The following is a 19,364-nucleotide window of genomic DNA, read 5'->3' as shown; positions in this document are numbered from 1 at the left end:
GTAGCCATCAGGGTACCCGCAGTGGCTTGGGTCGGCGAAGTTCCTCCGCTGAACCGCGGACCCGGAGGGCTGGGGAGGAATCGACCAGGGTCCCGACTCGAGTGGGGCACCCTGGGAAGAAGGCGCACTACTTTACCTTGACGTCAGGAAAGGGCGCTGGGCACAAGTGATCCACCCGGCCGGTCGGTCTACGTGTTACCGAGTTCTACGGGCTCGGACCTGACAAAACACGAGACGCAACCGACTCAACGCGGAGGTTGTAAAACCTTGCGAAGGTGTTAGGTGTTGCCCAACCCGCGGCTCTACAGATGTCTGCTAGGGAGGTGCCCTTGGCCAGTGCCCACGAGGACGCAACACCCCTTGTTGAGTGAGCTCGGACCCGCAAGGGTAGGGGCACGGCCTGGGTGTGATAAGCCAGTGCGATGGTGTCGACAACCCAGTGGGCGAGCCTCTGTTTGGAGACGGCATTCCCTTTCTGCCGTCCCCCAAAGCAGACAAAGAGCTGCTCAGAGCGTCTGGTGCTCTGTGTGCGGTCCAGGTAAATGCGCAGGGCGCGCACTGGACATAGCAACGAAAGGGCTGGGTCTGCCTCCTCCCGGGGCAGCGCTTGCAGGTTCACTACCTGATCTCGGAAGGGTGTGGTAGGAACCTTGGGCACATAGCCCGGTCGCGGTCTTAGGATCACAGACGTATCTGCCGGACCGAACTCCAGGCAAGTGTCGCTGACAGAGAACGCTTGCAGGTCCCCGACCCTCTTGATAGAGGCGAGTGCGATCAGCAGGGCCGTCTTAAGAGAGAGGGCCCTGAGTCCAATTGATTCAAGTGGCTCGAAGGGAGGTCTCTGGAATCCTGCCAAGACTACCGAGAGATCCCAGGAGGGAACTAGGTCTGGCCGGGAGGGATTCAACCTCCGGGCGCCTCTCAGGAACCTGAGGATCAGGTCGTGTTTACCCAAAGACTTGCCGTCTACAGGATTGTGGTGGTCGGCAATGGCGGCAACATACACCTTGAGGGTGGACGGGGACAGCCTCCTGTCCAGCCTCTCCTGTAGGAACAGGAGCACTGACTTGATCGCGCATCTCTGCGGGTCTTCAGTTCGGGAAGAACACCAATCTGCGTAACAAGCGCCACTTTAGGGCGTAAAGGTACCTGGTAGAGGGGCTCTGGCTTGGTTGATTGTATTCACAACGGTCGCCGGTAAGCCGGGCTAGCTCTTCCGCGATCCCATCCAGGGACCAGACGTGGAGGTTCCAGAGGTCTGGGCGCGGGTGCCAGAGCATGCCCCGCTCCTGAGAGAGGAGGTCCTTTCTCAGGGAATTCGCCAGGGAGGAGCTGTCGCGAGAAGTCTGAGTTCCGAGAACCAAGTCCGAGTGGGCCAGTAGGGGGCCACTAACGTGACTTGCTCCTCGTCCTCCCTGACCTTGCACAGCACCGGTGCAAGAAGGCTCACTGGGGGAAATGCGCACTTGCGCAGCCCCGAGGGCCAGCTGTGTGCCAGCCGCCTGTCCCGAGGGGAGCCTCTGTTAGGGCGCACCAGAGCAGGCAGTGGGAGGTTTTCTGGGAGGCAAACAGGTCTACCTGGGCCTTGCCAAACCGTTCCCAAATCAGCTGGACCGACTGGGGTGAAGCCTCCACTCCCGCCGGGCAGGCGTTGTCGTGATTGCGCGTCCGCTACGACGTTGAGCTTGCCGGGGATGTGAGTGGCACGCAGCGACTTGAGTCTTGCTGGCTCCATAGGAGGAGACGGCGGACGAGTTGTGACATGTGGCGGGAGCGTACGTCGCCTTGGCGATTTATGTACGCCACCACTGTGGTGCTGTCCAATCTCACGAGGACGTGTTTGTCCCGAACTAACGGGAGGAACTTCCTGAGAGCAAGAAGGATGGTCAGCAACTCCAGGCAGTTGATGTGCCAACGCAGCGGGGCCCCTTTCCAACGGCCCGCTGCTGCGTGCCCGCTGCACACGTCACCCCACCCGGACCGGGAAGCGTCGGTTTTGACCAGAACGCGTCGGGACACCTGCTGCAGGGGCACTCCTGCCCGTAAAAAGCAGAGGTCTGTCCAGGGTCGGAGTGTTTTGAGGCAGGCGGGGGTGATCCTTACCCGATGCGTGCCGTGGTGCCATGCTTGTCTCGGGACTCGAGTCTGGAGCCAGTGCTGGAGTGGTCTCATATGCATCAACCCCAGCAGCGCGACCGCCGCGGAGGACGCTCATATGCCCCAGGAGCCTCTGGAAAAGTTTTAGAGGGACCACTGTGCCTGGCTTGAAGGAAGCGAGGCAGTCCAGCACCGACTGAGCACGCCGCCGTGAGACGTGCTGTCATTGAGACTGAGTCTAACTCCAACCCGAGAAAAGAGATGCTCTGAACCGGAGTGAGCTTGCTCTTTTCCCAGTTGACCTGAAGCCCCAAGTGGCTGAGGTGCCGGAGCACCTGGTCTCTGTGTGTGCATAGTAACTCTCAAGAGTGTGCTAGGATGAGCCAGTCGTCAAGGTAGTTGAGAATGCGGATGCCGGCTACTCGTAGCGGGGCAAGGGCCCCTCTGCGACCTTCGTGAAGACGCGAGGGGACAGAGACAGGCTGAAGGGGAGGACTTTGTACTGAAACGCCTGACCGTCGAACGCGAACCGTAAGAAGGGTCGGTGTCATGGCAGAATTGAGACGTGGAAGTATGCGTCACTCAGGTCTACCGCTGCGAACCAATCTAGATGCTGAACACCAGCCAGAATATTTCTCTGCGTGAGCATTTTGAACGGGAGTTTTAACAAGGCCCGATTGAAAACTCGCAGGTCCAGGATTGGTCATAAGCCGCCGCCTTTCATGGGTACAATGAAGTAAGGGCTGTAGAAACCCTTCCTCATTTCGGTTGGAGGGACGGGCTCTACCGCGCCCTTGGCTAAGAGGGTCGCGATTTCCGTGCGCAGGGAACTGGCATGCTCGCCGTGTACTGCGGAAAGCGGACGCTCCTGAAGGGGGCGGAGCCGGGCAAACTGAATTGCGTAACCGAAGTCGAATGGTCCGGTGCAGCCAGCGTGATGCGTTGGGAAGCGAAAGCCACGCTTCCCAGCTCTGCGCTAGGGGCACCAAAGGGATGAGTATTTTGGACGTACCCGGCAGGGCCTCGCAGCGGGGCGGAACAGGTAATGCAGCGTCGGGCGGCTTCGTTGTGGCCTGAGGTTGAGGTGCTGAGAATAGACTCAAAGCACTTACCTTGCTCCACGCGCCCAGCAGGGGGCGGGTTCGTGACTGAGGAGGAGGTCTGATGTTGGCGTCCTCTGGACTCGTCTGAACCGGCCGGCCGGGGGACAGTCATGGGCAGGCGGAAGGCGGGACTGTCGTAATCTGAAAGCGCATTGCCGTGAGAACGGCATTTGCGGGCCAGGTGACCCAGAGGCAAAGGAAATAGCTCTTTTATTGAGAATGCGGTAGAAGCCTCTCCGCTTCAGACGGCCACAGGCGCTGTCTCGTGTGTTTGGGCCGCGATCACACCGAGGCGGCGTTTGTGGATGGTTCATGTTCTCACTGCGAGAACATGACCATGACCACGTTGCGGTCGTGGCTTGCTTTCAACAGAAAGCAAGCCACCCCAGCTGCACCCCGCATTGCTCCTTCTTCCCACGGGATTGAGGACGATGCGGTTGGCGCTGGGGGCGATTTGGGGGCGGCAGCGGGTGCAGTTTCACCGGGTAGCCCCCCGCGAACCTCCCGTTCCCTGACACGCTCACTGGTCCCCGTCCATGCTCGCGGCGATAGCGGCTCGCCTCACGGCCTTGCTGTCTATCCTCCCGAGCCCGAAGCAGATGAGCTCGCCGCTGCATCGGAGAGTGTGATGTCTGATGCCGAGGACTCCCCTGGACTGCCGCCTTCGGGCCAGCAGGCCCAGGCTGAGGCCGATGCTCAGATGTCTGACATGCTTTCCCAGGCCGCCGTGAGCGTGGGGTTGGATTGGAACCCTCCATCCTCCCCACAGCCTTCACGGTTGGATGACTGGTTCCTGGGGGCAGGGCGCCGTTCGCTACCCCGGTCCCGTTTTTCCCGGAGGTGCATGACGAGCTGACGTCTACGTGGAGAGCCCCGCTCTCTGCTCGTCTAGGTGCCACCCGCTCCACTCTCACCACCCTCGACAGCGGAGAGCGCCACGGATAAGGGGCGATTCCCCAGGTCGATAGGGCAGTTGCGTACCATCTATGCCCTGGTAGCCCTACCTCCTGGCGTGGCCGCCCCGTACTCCCATCCAAGCCCTGTAGGACAACATCCTCGCTCAACGCGAAGGCCTACAGTGCGGCTGGACGCGCTGCCTCCGCCCTGCATGCGATGGCCCTCCTGCAAGTCCACCAGGCCACAACACTCAGAAGCATGCACGGGGGTGGACCTGATCCTGATGTGCTGCAGGAACTGCGCTCAGCGACTGACCTCGCCCTGAGAGCGACGAAGGCCACAGCGCAGGCACTCGGACAGGCGATGGCCACCCTAGTGGTCCAGGAACGCCATCTCTGGCTCAATCTGGTCGAGATGCGTGAGGCTGACAAGAACCGCTTCCTGGACGCACCTGTCTCCCCGATTGGCCTTTTCGGCGACACCGCCGAGGACTCTCGCCCAACAGTTCTCCTCGGTGAAGAAGCAGACGGAGGCCATCTCTCACATCATGCCCCGCCGCACACCTGCCGCCACGGGCCCTGCCCCGTCTGCTCACCGAGGGCGCCCCCTGCGCCGAAGAAACCAGCTCCTGCTCCGCCCCAACCCGGGCCCAGCTCTCAGCCCCAGCGCCGAAGCACCCGCGCAGGCGGCAGACGCCCTGTCTCACTGAACCCCCTCTAGGACCCGGAAGGCTCCCAAGCCGCTCCTGAGACAGTCGACCCAGAGCCGAAGACGTTAGCTCCGGAGGTGGTAAGACCGCCCGCCTCCCGGTGGAGGGCCGGGTGGAGAATCCTTTGTTTTTTCATTTGCCACACCCCCTGACGGGGGCTGTGGTACCCACTCTCTCTCTGCGGGGGATGGAGCGATCCACCGGGGGACGGAGCGGTCTTACCACCTCCGGAGCTAACGTCTTCTTTTATTGAGAACACTTTTTACAGGAACGACACAGGGGCGGAAGGGCATCTTGAAAAAGACGCGTCCTTAAAAGGATGTTCAACGCCGCTGTGTTTGCTCTTTTAGAGGAATTTACTCTTTTAAAGGAGGTGGATATCGGCGCTCAAGAGAGACCCCTAGTGTCGCTTCTCCGACACAACGTGGAGAGAGCGACAGAAGGGGAACTATAAAGCCAAGTGTAAGATATGTGTAGCATTACAATTGAATTGCACTAGATTGTGTCCTTTAAATACAAAGATATTGTTACAATTCCACCATACAAAAGTTGTAATAACTCGTCACATGAAGGACAATCATTTTGACATGTGTTTATCAAATGATTCAATTTGGTATATTATAAAAAATGTACTATAGATTTACTATATAAATGTTTTTTTTTCAGTTGATTGAAAAAATGTGACTTCAATATTAAATTACTTACAAAGCTCTTTTGGAGGTTTTGACAACTTGCACTAATCTACAGAGACACTCATCTGATTTCTTGAATTTCTGAAGATCAAACTCCTCCGGCTCCTCCTCTGATGTCAGAAGCACAAAGGCCAGAGCTGACCACTGAGCAGGTGAGAGGTCAGCAGATGAGAGACTTCCTTCTCTCAGGTGATTTTGAATCTCCTTCACCAGAGTTTGGTCATTCAGTTCATTCAGACAGTAGAACAGATTAATGGATCTCTCTGGAGATGTATTATCTTCAAATTTCTGCTTGATGTACTCAACTATTTCCTTTTTGCTCTGCTCATTGCTGTCTTCTTGTGTCAACAGACCTCGTAAGAGTGGCTGATTGGACTCTAGTGAAAGACCAAGAAGGAAGTGAAGGAAAAGGTCCAGGTGACCATTGTCACTCGCGAGTGCCTTGTCCACTGCAGTCTTGAGCAAATCAATCATTGTTTCATTTTTGTGTTCTTGTTCTGTGCTGTCTTGGGAAAATACACTTTTCTTGTTTGTGTCCAGAATCAGATGAGCATAAAGAGCCGCCATAAACTCTTGAATGCTCAAATGAACAAAGCAGTACACGGTTCCAAGAACAATCCCTGTTTCCTCCTTAAAGATCTGAGTGCACATCCCAGAGTATACCGATGCCTTGGAGAGGTCAATACCACAGTTTTCCAGGTCTGAACCATAGAAAATCAGGTTGTTTCTTTCTAGCTGATGAAATGCCAGTTTTCCCAGAGAACGGATCGCCTCTTTATCCCAGTCAATATCTGGGGAGTATTTTCCATCATATTTTCGGCTGCTCTGCTGGATCTGAAAGCGAAAAAAGTGTGTGTACATTTGTGTCAGAGTCTTAGGAGTTCCATCATCAGCACCAGATTCCTGCAGTGTTTTGGAGACGTCATCAGTCTGATCGTTCCTATTATTTTTCTTTTTCTCCAAAATGTTCTGGAGAACAGTGGCTGAAATCCAGCAGAAGACTGGGATGTGGCACATGATAAAGAGGCTCTTTGATTTTTTAATGTGATCAATGATTGTGTTGGCCAGATTCACATCCGTGAACCTTTTCTTGAAGTACTCCTCCTTCTGTGGGTCATCAAACCCTCGCACCTCTGTCACCCGGTCAATATACTCAGGAGGAATCTTACTGGCTGCAGCTGGTCTGGTGGTTATCCAGATGTGAGCAGAAGGAAGCAGATTTCCCTTGATAAGGTTGGTTAGAAGAACATCCAGAGTGGCCGGAGATGTGACATCACGACAAGTCTCATTACCCTCAAACTTCAGAGGAAGTCGACATTCATCCAATCCATCAAAGATGAAGAGGACGTTGAATTTATAATTTCTTGCGAGGTTCAGACCTTTTGTCTCTGGGAAAAACTGACTGATAAGGTCCATCAAACTTTGTCTATCATTCTCCTTCAAGTTCATCTCTCGGAGAGGAAGAGGAAATATTAAGCTGATATCCTGATTTTCATTTCCTTCGGCCCAGTCCAGAACAAACTTTTGCACAGAGACGGATTTTCCGATACCAGCAACTCCTTTTGTTAGTACAGTTCTTATTTCCTTGTCTTGTCCAGGATGTTTAAACAGATTTGTGCACTTAATCGGCTTCTCTGGTGATTCAGTTTGCCTGGATGCTTTCTCCATCTGTCTTACCTCATGTTCATTATTAACCTGTTCACTACTACCCTGAGTGATATAGAGATCTGTGTAGATCTTGTTTAGAAGTGTGGAGTCACCATGCTTTGCAATTCCTTCAAGCACACATTGATACTTCCTCTTCAGGTTTGATTTGAGTTTTTGTTGATAAATGAAGACCAGCTCGTCTAAACACATACAGAAGTTCAACAACACAGTGTAAACAGATATATTGATAGTACTTTAATCTCCTACATTTCACAAGCAACAATATGGCACATTGTAATGTCATGAGCTACTTACCTTCTAGAGTATCAGCAAATTCATCTTGTTTCATACTTCTCAGGAAGTAGAGTGTGATATCAAGAGCTGCTTCTCTGATATTGTACCTGTCCTCCTTAAGGTCCTTCTCAAAGAATTGTTTGTTTTCCTTTTTTATTATTTTCTTACACTTTTCCAGCTCATTCTTCAGAAATGTGGTTATTTTGTTCTCAAGTTCCTAAAAACAAAGCAAGGGGAAAGGGTAGAACAACAACATTATAAATATTGCATAAAAATAAGAAACAGTTGGTTTTAATTGGTAAAGGTAACGTGGGTAATTTCTGTGCTACTAATGCTACCAAAAGGAATTGGTCAAATAAACATTGTTTTCAAACTGTTTTTTTCCCCAAATATTCCTGTCTATGAGTTAATGAGCGTGTTTACATGCATGTTCCTACAGATACTATGATTATGCCAGCAACATACTGTATGTGGTCATGTACACACAATAAACAGCATAAGAATAAACCAATTGATATGAGTAGACTTTTGCATATTATGCAAATTTAGCATTACATGTAAACACCCTAACAGCTGTTCTTAACGGCATATCCAAATGTGCGGACATGATGAGTGTATGCCTCCTCATTATTTGATTCATGATTTCAAAAGCTGAAAATAGCATGATTATTTCACGGCATGTAAACGTGTTCTTGCTTTGTCCGATTTTTTAAATAAGCTGATGTTTTGTGTAATCAGCATATCTGTGTTCATGTAAACATGCTCACTGTTGGGCTCAAACAAACATATCAATAATTTTATAGCATCACAGAGACACAGGGTTTACAGATCTTGGAGAAATCAACCTGAACAAGTTGCATACTTCAACTTTGAGCATTTATTGTCTAGAAAAAAAACGCAGATAGGCAGCAGTGAAATGCACAACTAAGCTATGATAATGGGAGACAGAGTACCAAATAAAATACTATAAAAAACTCTTTAGAATACTTTTTCATACTTAACAGGTAACAATGCAGGAATGAATGCAAATATTAGTAGTATTACATGAACACTTCAATCACTACTGTTAACTAATATAAAAACACTATTAACTAATTGTTGTAATCATGTTGACTGTGGTAGTTCACTGTTAGTTAATCGATATATAATGCATTTGTAGACAAGCTGAATGAAAATGGAAAAAGCACAAATTTCAGGTGAATTATGAAGCTATAAGCAACTCCCTGTCAAAATTTCTGTAAACAAACTGTAAACATTTTCTTATGATTTACCAGTTCCATGGAACTTTACAACGAGACGTTGTGTCGAATTAGTGACACTAGGGGTTGATCTTGAGAGCCCGAGACACCTTCAGATCTTTGAGAAAGGCCAATGAGAATTGGCGAGTAGAATTTGCATGCCATTACCCCCGACATATGGGTATAATATGTGGATTCATTCAGGTTTTTCACTGAAGAGCAGAGACAAGGTCCCGGCCATTTCAACGATGTAGTTCAGCCTGTGGCAAGAGGGACACAATGTCTCATTCCCTCCATCAGGGAACAGAGGTTACAACAGTAACTGAGACGTTACCCTTCTATCACTCACTCGATGTAGTATTGATGTAGTGACACTAGGGGTCTCTATACAAAATGCCACAATGGCCGAACTGTGTTACGTGAACTGCCGATGCAGGTGTAGGCAATCTACTGAGAGTGTAGGAACAGATGCACTCGGACTGCACATAGCCTCCTCAGACACCCCAAAATGTAGTGTAGTTCCCAACAACCCGGGGGACGGCATTCTTTTCACTTCCTATTCTTTCAGGGGGAAAAGACTCTGTGGAGGTCACACTCTGCCTTTAAGGGGAGAGTAAAAAAGTGGCAAATATGTCATATGGGCCCGAGGCCACACATGGAAGAGGCACGGCATAGGTTCTGCCCTTCGTAGCGGAGGAGCTCTAGAAACGCAGTGACCGGGGCACAGAGGGCTCTGCCAAGGGAGACGTGGGTCTACCGAAAAAGGGAGATCGTACCACTGAAGATACTTCACTGGAGGTGACCAGGGTAACCGAGACCTGTTGAGCACTTAACCCAGTACAGAGCACATTAGCACACTTACTGGGTCCGATTACGATTTACTCCACTGAATTCGTGAGCCAGAGGGCTAGGAGGAAGGACATCCAGGGTTCACAGATCTTGAACACACACGAGAGAGAAGAGCGAACAGCTTCACCTTGTGGAGGTGAAAGCCACCTTTCCCTGGGGGAGGGCGTGCCTTACGCCCCATCTGCCGGTAAGTCATCCCTGCCTTTCTGAATCTGGGGGGGACAAGGTGAGGGAAACAAATATAATAAAAATGGGGGGGGGGGTACTTCCTGTAACAGTGTAGTAGCCCCCAAAAAACACTGTTTCATTTAAAAGAGAGGGAAAAGGCCAACGCGGAGCAGCAGTAAAAAAACAGAAAACAGCAGAAAAAATAAACATTTTCTCGCCAGTTTTCCGATACACCATAGCTTGGTCCTCGGCCACTCCTCCACCCTCTAACTGATGACAGCCACGCCTGCCCAGGCAGATCGGAGGCAGTCCTCCAGCCCCTGGTGGACGGAACGCCCCGCCGCGTTCTCAGGGAACAGAAGGGGTCTCCCCTGCCCCTGGCAGCGGTGCTTCCGCTCCAGGCAGTCGGCAACGAGACCATCCCCGCTCACGGTTGACGGTCTCAGAACCCACTGCGTTTCAGCGGCTGCTACTCCTCCTCCACTACTGGCAGCTGCCCTGACTGCTCCAAGAGTCAGCTAGGAGCCCCTTCTCCCCTCGCGGTTGGCGGCCTTCCAGGCTGCTCCATGTGGGTGGTTGTAGTGGCGAGAACTCTACTAGGGATAATGGAGAACAATATATTTATATTGATCACAATGGAGGAGATAATTGCATGCAACAACAGCACAATAAACAAAAACTGTAAAATATTCTGAATGTAGGCCTACGAACACACAAATGTGTGCAACATGACACCAAAAAATACATACTAATATCATGGCAAATACTTAATAGTATAGTCTGCTAAATGACACAGATTGTGTAAAGAACCACTGAGCATTCACTCAAAGCTGTACGCTCCGTTATGATCCGTCTAGGGCCTACTGCTCCTGTTGTGTTGTGTTTGTAATACTGATGATCACTTCTGAACGAGCATTTCTGCACGCATATTTGGGACCATGGCAGACTGTGTGCATGTCATTTTATCATCTGAACAGTCACATCCTTGTTTTACTCAACATAAAATATGTTACATCTCTTTGCCTTACTCCCCCTGCTTTTGTAAGCGTTGATGAGACAAGTTACTGTACGCAAATTAAAAATAGGAGTTTAAGATTTTTGTTTTTCTTTATATTAGTTTTGTGAAGGGAGAATGAGAAAAAAAACTGAAAAAAGCAAGAATTCTACTTTAAATAAAAATGAATCAAGTTGTGTTTGTTTGTTTGTACTTTTGAGGACAAATTAAAAAGAAAACACATCTGTCCTTTCGTTAGCTGATTTGTTTATTTCAAAACGGATATGGAATGAACAGAAGATGCACGGATTAAAAACAAATTAAGAATTGTTTCTTTCTCCAATTCACAGAACTTGCAGGTATATGAAGTGTTAAATTTGAATGTTTTCAGTACATCTTTGGCTGGATGAATCTTATGCAATATTTTGTATGATACTATATGTTTGTTAATGAGACAAAATTAATACAGGATTTTCCATGCATTGTCCCAAGATAAGGCCTACTTCCAAATAAAGAGGAGATGGTCACAAATACTGTATACGTTCCTCCAGGACCATGGTGCTACATAAAACAACATAGGACAAACAAAGAACCATTTGAGACTACACAGACTAAATAATATTTATGTAGAAATGTTTTTTAGTTTGTGTAGTCTCGTGTGGTTCTGTGTTTGTCCTATGTTGTTTTATGTAGCACCATGGTCTTGGAGGAATTTTGTCTCATTTCACTGTGTACTGTACTAACTGTATATGGTTGAATGACAATAAAAACTCTGATCACAGAAACAGGTGGATAACAGTAGACCAAAAATAAACATCATTCCAAGGCATATACTGGAGATATATATATATAAATACACTGTAGAGATGGATTACATCGACACTCGTTTGCTCTTACTTGCATTCCCAGATGTCATCCTTGAATTTTGCAACCTGAATTTCTCAACCCATATGTGGCAGCGGGGGCGTGGTCAAGCGCCCGTCCGGGGGAGAAAGCGGTAAGGGCACTTGCACCTGAGCTAAATTATGTCTAACAACTGTCTCTAATTTCAGTGAGCATGGGGAGAGCGGCATAAAAGATGGCCACAGAACCTCCAGAGGAGTGAGAGAGCAGCACGCGTCAGTCTAGTGTTGGCGTGTACAGAGAAACTATGTGTTAATTAAGAAGTTTGTTTGTTGATATAGAAAGATAAAAGTTGTGAGCACTACTGTGGCCATTAAAAAGTCTACTTGGGAAAAGCTCTAAGTCTTCATTTCCTACTTGTCTTCTTACCTCCTTTACACCATATTTAACAACCTGAATATTGAGACCTGAAATTCACGACCTGAAATCCACCAATGGAATAATTAAAACTTGAAGGGGAATTCACACAACATTTTTTTTTTGTAACATCAAATTACACCCTGTCTTTTTTCAAGATCATGAATTCTGAGGATTTTTCACATTTATGTTCTAGTGACTCAATTCTGATGCAATAGACTTTTACCTGGACCAAACCGCCTCTTCACTCCATTCACTAAGAACCAACAATCCACAAAAACACTTCCCTTATAAACAGTTTAATGCCTTGTGTTCAATACTATGAGGTATTTTTTCCCATAAACAGAATTATTTAAGTCTATTTTTAAATATTGCTGTAAAATTTTTAATTAAAATAATATTTTCCTACCTGGAAGATCGAAAGGAGGCTTTGTTTCAAGCCCTTGCTCGTTTTGTGAGTCTTTGAGTCTGATGTATCATGTTGAACCCTGTTAGCAAAAAACACTTTTATGAATAAATTAACAATACAACATTTCAATGCATAATTTTTGGCTATTCACAAAAGGATAAAAATGGCCGATAAGTAAAGATTGATTATGTTTACATGCACAGCTCACAATCTAAACAGCTTTAATGGTATTCCTTTATCAGGGTAAAGCCAAAAACGATCAACACACCTTGAGGTTTGGTGAGAAACAACCCAAAATATAAGCGTAACATTCTCTGCCAAAATTAAGTACTTTTAACTGGCAACTGAGACGATGGCTTCAATATACTGCTATGAGAAAGATTTTGGCATTAACAGCGGATGGGGAAAATGCTGAAAATACAAAATAATGGAACGATATTTGGAACGATGTTTATTTTTGAAAATATACAAACATAGATAATTAAATAACTACTTTGTATGATGGCCTAATTAAATAAATAACTAAACACCTAAAAATGCAAAGTCTGTTATCTTTACTCAAGAAAATGTTTTCTTCTCAATATTTTTGTGTATATTTATTTTATTATTATGTTTTACTTAAAATATAATTTTTATTGTTACCATAAATGTATATATTTTTATTTATTTTATTATTATATTGTACTTGGTAAATATTTATATATTTAAATATTTGTTTGTATCAAAAACTATTTGTATTTGTATTTGTACATCACTGTATATAAATGTTTAACATTATTTGGGTTATTTGTGTAATGTGTTCAATAATAAACACATTTGCAGTCTTTATTGAGAGTGGTGTACATTGTTTTTGATTCATTAATGGAAGGACATTTTGTATAGTGTGAGGAATTATATTGATTATAAAAAAAATATATATATATATATATATTTTATTGATTATATTTGGCAGTGATGTGCTGACGGACAAAAAGCTGCTGGCAGCGTTTGTAGAATATTTTTTTCAAGTTGAGTATAAATTATTCAAGTATAATGAAATATAGCCATTTTACTTTACTATACTTTCTGATGGTCAAAGCCTGTATCTTAATGTGTGTGCTCACATATGTGCTGTCACGTTGACATGGTGACATGTTTGGAATGTATTAGCCACACCTTGGTAGAGGATATGTATTTAAGTGAACACAAACCCAGAGACGCTTCAGTTGTTCTGCAGAGGCAACTCGGCTGGTTATCTCTGATAATAAAGTCAAAACCCTAGAGCGATTTTTCACAAATTCTGCAGAAACCACAACACGTGCCACCCAAAAAAACGCTTGTTGACCGACCCGTGGTCGAGACCACGAGTGAGTGTTGGCTGTTACTACTGGTCAACTGGAAAAACGATGAGCAAACCGAAGGCTGCCGACAACTGTGCCACCAGTGTTTGAGTCCTTCTGAAGCTTGACGAGGTGGTCACCATAAACTGCCACTGTATGACATCACTGAGCACAACATTTATTCACAATTTCTCCCTTTGTGTTAAGAAAAAGAAAGCTAAATGGGGTTGTTACAGCACAGGGGTGAGTAAACAATAAATTAATTGTAATTTTTGGGTAATCTAATCCTTAAAGCCCAAAGTATACTTCAGTTTTGATGCACACACCAAGTGTAATCATGCAGTCGATTGCTCAGCCTTTTGAAATACTGTATACTCCATTTGACTGAGCACGCATACACAGACAGTTGATGTCTTTTACTGTTGTTTACATTGTCTTCATGCACTTTTTCATGAAAGCGACTGCCCAATGGTGAGAGTTGCCACCTTGTGGACATACAAATTAGTGTAAATAACACCTGTCACATGCACAGACTAATCAAACAGTTTGTGTGACACACATGTACAGTGCTCTGCTGAAGATGAAATGAATGTCAAGTATCCTGTCGCCATACAAAATACACTTTGGCCTTTACTGGCTTTCTAGTAAGCAAAGTGTCTTGTGCCCACTATGCATGTTAAACATTTTGACATCAAAACCAGAGAAAACACAGATAATTTAATTGCATTGTCAACATTTCTGAAGTTGATAGACAAGTTGTTATCTATGGAGTCAAACGGTAATGAAACAACAGCTTGGAGAAACAGATTTTAACAAAGGATCTTTTTCATTCATTAAGGAGAATGTGATTCTGTAAACCCACTAATCGATCACAGCTGCAATTCTCTTTTTGCTGATGTGGTTCTCAAAAGTGTTAACTCAAATTTACATTGTTTCAAATTTATGTTACTGAATTTTCCTCTCAACAAAGCAGGTTGTGATTCATATTTTCATTATTATATGAGTCACTGCCAGAAGGAAATTTGCTTCAAAAGGCACAATGTGGTCAGGTAACATGTTATGACTTATTCAATCTCTGGAATACATAATACACATTTGGGATGGTAGATGTGATCATTTACATTGTAAATGTAACTGTTCAGTGTAAACTCTGATATCTCTCAGTTTGTGTCCTCACCTGTTCAGAAGATAAGATGCCACTTCTACATCACTCTTTAGTCCCTTCTGTGCTTTTAGAGTTTTCCACCGTTTAAATTCTGAACCAATATTTACGGTCTTTTTCCGACATTGATTACTAAAAAAATACATAGAATAAAAGTACATGAAGTTTAGAGCTGACTTTAGCGATTTGACCAAGCCATCATCAAACCAACTGTTAGTAAAGTTTTACTCATTCAAATACTTTCTAACGCAGTCTACACATGACCAACAATAAGAAACACATGAAATACCTTTTGGTAGCTGATGGTGTTTCCTCACTGAAGTTCAGTCCATCATCTTTTGACCGATCACTCTTCACAGACACAGAACTGAATACAGGTGAATCTGCTCTTTCACTAGTGAAAGGAATCAAATCATCTCTTGCATACAAGTCTGGGCAATTATTCACAAAGATTTTTATCTTACCACTAAGAGTTCTCCAAAAAGTTCCTGATTAAGAGTTTTTGCATAAAACCTATTCACAAAATTGGTTTTACAGAGGAAATCTGAATGATAGAGTTGACCTCGTTGCTAAGGATGATTAAACTATGGGGTCAGATTTGTGCCAAAACTTAAAGAAATAAAACCTTTTGCAAACAGACACAATTCACTTCATAAAAAACTAGACTCTCAAACAAACAGAAAGTGATTTGCAAATACAAAGTGGAATTTAAGAGAAAATTAATGGTAGTTGTCGTGTACCACTGGCTTAAACAAATGGACTGGATTTTACAAATATATAAAATGTGTTTCATATTTACCTATGTCATATTTCACAAATCTAGAGGATCATTAAACAAACACAAAATCCCATGTGAAAAAATCCATAAAACTTGTGTGTCACGTGACGTTTGGCACAATTTTCTCAACCACAGTCTTGTTTTTCTCACAAATGCATCAATGCAGATTCTCACAGATAGGTTGTGCAACATCCTCTTTCATGAATTACTCTTAGATAAAAACAACAATTCTTTAAATTAGAAGTGACACACCACACATTTTTAAGAGTTACTCCTAAATTTCTGAAGATGTTTTGTGAATATGGCCCCTGTTCTCAAGCGAAACCAATCTTTATTCTGAATTCTAATACTTGTAACTCCAGCATTAAGCAGGTCATTTACAAACACTTCAATGGGGATGTCAGGAACAAAAATTTTGAAATGGAAGTCATTTAATATTTTTATGCTCTCTGGAAATGTTCTCTTGGTGATAAATCATGAGCTAAATTATTTATACTGTCATGAATATTGAAAAAATGTTTGACAAACCCCTTGTGACTCTTTGAATAAATACTTATTCAAATATTTGTCTGATATAGTGTACATATGACCAACAATAAGAAACATGTGAAATACCTTTTGGTAGCTGATGGTGTTTCCTCACTGAAGTTCAGTCCATCATCTTTTGACCGATCACTCTTCACAGACACAGAACTGAATACAGGTGAATCTGCTCTTTCACTAGTGACACAAAGAATAGTGATATGTGAGATCAGATTTAATGCTTCTTTTTACTTTTTGATTAACAAATTACTGAAAAGAACAGAAAGGACATTAAAAAGAGACCATGACTCCAGATTGCATGGATCTTTGAACACTACTTAAACACACAAACCAAAGTTTTACTCTCATAATGTGTATTATAATCCAACAGACACAATAAACTGGTCTGCAGAGCCATTCAGTATCTGATTGAACAGAGAATATTGAGTTGACCTCTTCACATTCAATGTAAATCATGAAACTGATGGTGACATCTGTGACAACTCCAGATCCACTGCAGACAATAAGATACATTTCCATTAGAGAGTGAAATGGTCTCGTGCTGAAGATCTTTGTGTAATAACACATGTTTTTTTAGTGACATTTTGTCTCATATGCATATGATTCACTCACATTGTAGAGTGTTGTTTAACATCTTTAAATGTTAAAGGTTTGAAACACGTGAATGTGGGTGAATTATTACTGAATTACATTTTTGGGTGATCTATTCCTTTAATATCTGAGTGCCCCGTTACAATGAATGACCAAAAATACTAAGTGGAGTGCTAGTTCCTCGCCCTTCAAGATCTCCACTTAACCATAAGACACCCCTCCATCACTCTCCAAAACAAATGATTTCTCCCGGTGGGACGCCCTCTGATCAGTTCTGCTTTTTACCTTTGTATATAAACACCACCAGCAGTGGCACTTTCATAAATCATGTCCCCAATCACAGTTTCTTCTGCATCAATATAAACTGTCTTTTATTATCTGTGTAAGTTAAACAGTGACAAGTTAAACAAACTATTTCCTGCATCTCTCGATTGAACTTTGGACCCTAGAAAACTGATTATGTACATGAACTTTATTCCTGTGTGTTTATCTCTGCTGATCTACTGAAACTGTGTTACAAGGTGTTTCTGTCCTTTTCACCAACATCACATGATTGAGTTACTCTTTCTCTCTTTCTCTCTTTCTTAATTTCTTACTCTAGGTTTTTTTTATTTTAAATGATTTCAGTAAATTCTCTTCATGATAAATCAAAATATGAATATGAATAGATTCATTTTGGATTAATCTGTTAAACATTTTCAGAGATATTCACATATGTCAGAGTGCAATCCTCATGTTCCTCACAAAATGGGTATTTCCCCTCTCATGTTAGTCTCTTTGGGCCAACTCCATCAGTTACACAAATAGTGTACCAAATATTCTGCATATACTGACAACTTCTGCATTTCCTTTCATTATTGAATACAAGGAAAGCAAAAGCTGGTACATAATGTCCATAGAAACAATCTTTGACAATTTTTATCAAGAGTTTGCAAAAAGTGCCAAAGTGCACGAAACAAAATGTTTTTGATTTACACCATCATCAGCGTCTGAAGCAGCACAGATATATCTGTTTATCAGAGTTTCAGACTGTTTTAATTAATGTAATAAAAACATGATTTTCAGATATTTCCACTCTTAGTGTTGAAAAAAATAATATTTTTCATATAAAAAATTATTAAGTTGTGTCTGGGGTTGCTAGGGTCCAAAAGATCTAATCAAAATAGGGCAAATTATCTCAATCCCAAACAATTTCTACTTAAATATTAAATAATGTATTTCATGATCAGAGTTTCCACTCTTTAGAATTTTTAGATTTTTAGAAGAATATTATAATCTCTCTTGGTCCATTGAATGCAAGTGAATGAGTACCAAAATGTTTAAGCTCCAAAAATCACAAAGTCAGAATAAAAGTAATCCATAAATCTCTGTTGGTTAAATGTATATATTCTGATGCAATATAATATGTGTGGGTAAAAAACAGATCAATATTTAAGTCATTTTCTCCAATAAATTCTCCTCCTTGCCCACTAGGTGGCGAAACGCATGAAGAATGAATACTGCCAAAAGCAAAAGAAGAAGAATGCTAAAGTGTAGATTTATTGTAAAAAAGGACTTAAATATTGATCTGTTTCTCACCCTCACCTATCACATCACTTCTGATGACATGGATTAAACCACTGGAGTCTTAATGATTACTTTTATGCTGCATTTATGTGCTTTTTGGAGATTCAAAAAGTGGTACTCATTCACTTGCATTGAATGGACCATGGGAGCCGAAATATTCTTTAAAAAAAATCTTCATTTGTGTTCTGAAGAAAGAAAGTCACACATCTGGGATGGCATGAGAGTGAGTAAATGATGAGAGAAGTTTCATTTTTGCGTGAACTGTCCCTTTAAGGTTTGTACACACACACAGTTGCAATGCAGTGAAGTTTATGTATCAGGTTTGATGTCTGAAATATTAACGCACTTTAATTTTCGTAAGACTACACAAGGGCAAAGAGCCTTTTCTGTTGAGGGCTCCAAACTCTGGAACCTGCTGCCAAATGAGTATAAGGCAATACTTGAAATAAAGTCCTTTACATTGAAGGTAAAGCGGTGGTTTAAAATAAACCAGAACTGCACGCATATTTAAATGTAATAATTTTAGTATGTAAAATTGTAATGTAATGTAAAAGTAAACAATTTTTTTATTTTTTTTTATTAAAGTGTAATATAAGTGTAGTGTAACGTAAAAGTGTAATGTGATGTAAAGTTTTATGCTCGAGTTGAAAGCTCCATTCTAATATGTATAATTTAGGTAGGTGTATATAAGTGACACATTGTGGTAGTTTTATTCTATGAGTAGTAGTTTTATTTTTTGTTTTTTATTTTGTTTAGAAAAGCCTTTCTAGGGACCTGAGATGCAAATTAGCTTTGGCTATATTCTCTATGTGCAATACATATTCATACACTTTGGTATCATGACATCATTGTACCCTAAAAAACAATCATGGTCTCACCTCTGTTTCTCTGGGAGACTCATCTTGCTTTCTTCACTCCTCTAACATTACTTCAGCAATGTGCTTCACTTTCTCTTTAGGTTTGACCTGGAGAAGACAATATGTTGCATAGTTAAATACATGATAGATCAATTCTAAAGATTGATGAGTTAAGCAACAACCAAGCAAAA

The 19,364-nt window shown here is 43.5% G+C and overlaps 1 protein-coding gene across 1 annotated transcript in view; it reads right to left on the bottom strand.

Moving 5' to 3' along the window:
- The window catches only part of LOC127639319 (protein NLRC5-like), a 57,622-nt gene that overhangs the window by 37,288 nt on the left and 970 nt on the right, over positions 1–19,364 (bottom strand). The window contains exons 2-7 of the mRNA XM_052121249.1: positions 19,195–19,281; positions 16,232–16,336; positions 15,128–15,232; positions 12,358–12,436; positions 7,461–7,656; positions 5,512–7,345 (exon numbers count right to left, since the gene is read on the bottom strand). Of these exons, the coding sequence (XP_051977209.1) occupies positions 5,512–7,345; positions 7,461–7,656; positions 12,358–12,436; positions 15,128–15,232; positions 16,232–16,336; positions 19,195–19,217 (2,342 nt within the window). The 5' untranslated portion in view covers positions 19,218–19,281. The remainder of the gene's footprint in view (positions 1–5,511; positions 7,346–7,460; positions 7,657–12,357; positions 12,437–15,127; positions 15,233–16,231; positions 16,337–19,194; positions 19,282–19,364) is intronic.

Source organism: Xyrauchen texanus, chromosome 48 (assembly GCF_025860055.1).
Source record: "Xyrauchen texanus isolate HMW12.3.18 chromosome 48, RBS_HiC_50CHRs, whole genome shotgun sequence".
NCBI classification, from domain to species: Eukaryota; Metazoa; Chordata; class Actinopteri; order Cypriniformes; family Catostomidae; genus Xyrauchen; species Xyrauchen texanus.
The sequence above is the reverse complement of the archived record's forward strand: the minus strand, read 5'-3'. Positions and strand labels throughout refer to the sequence as shown.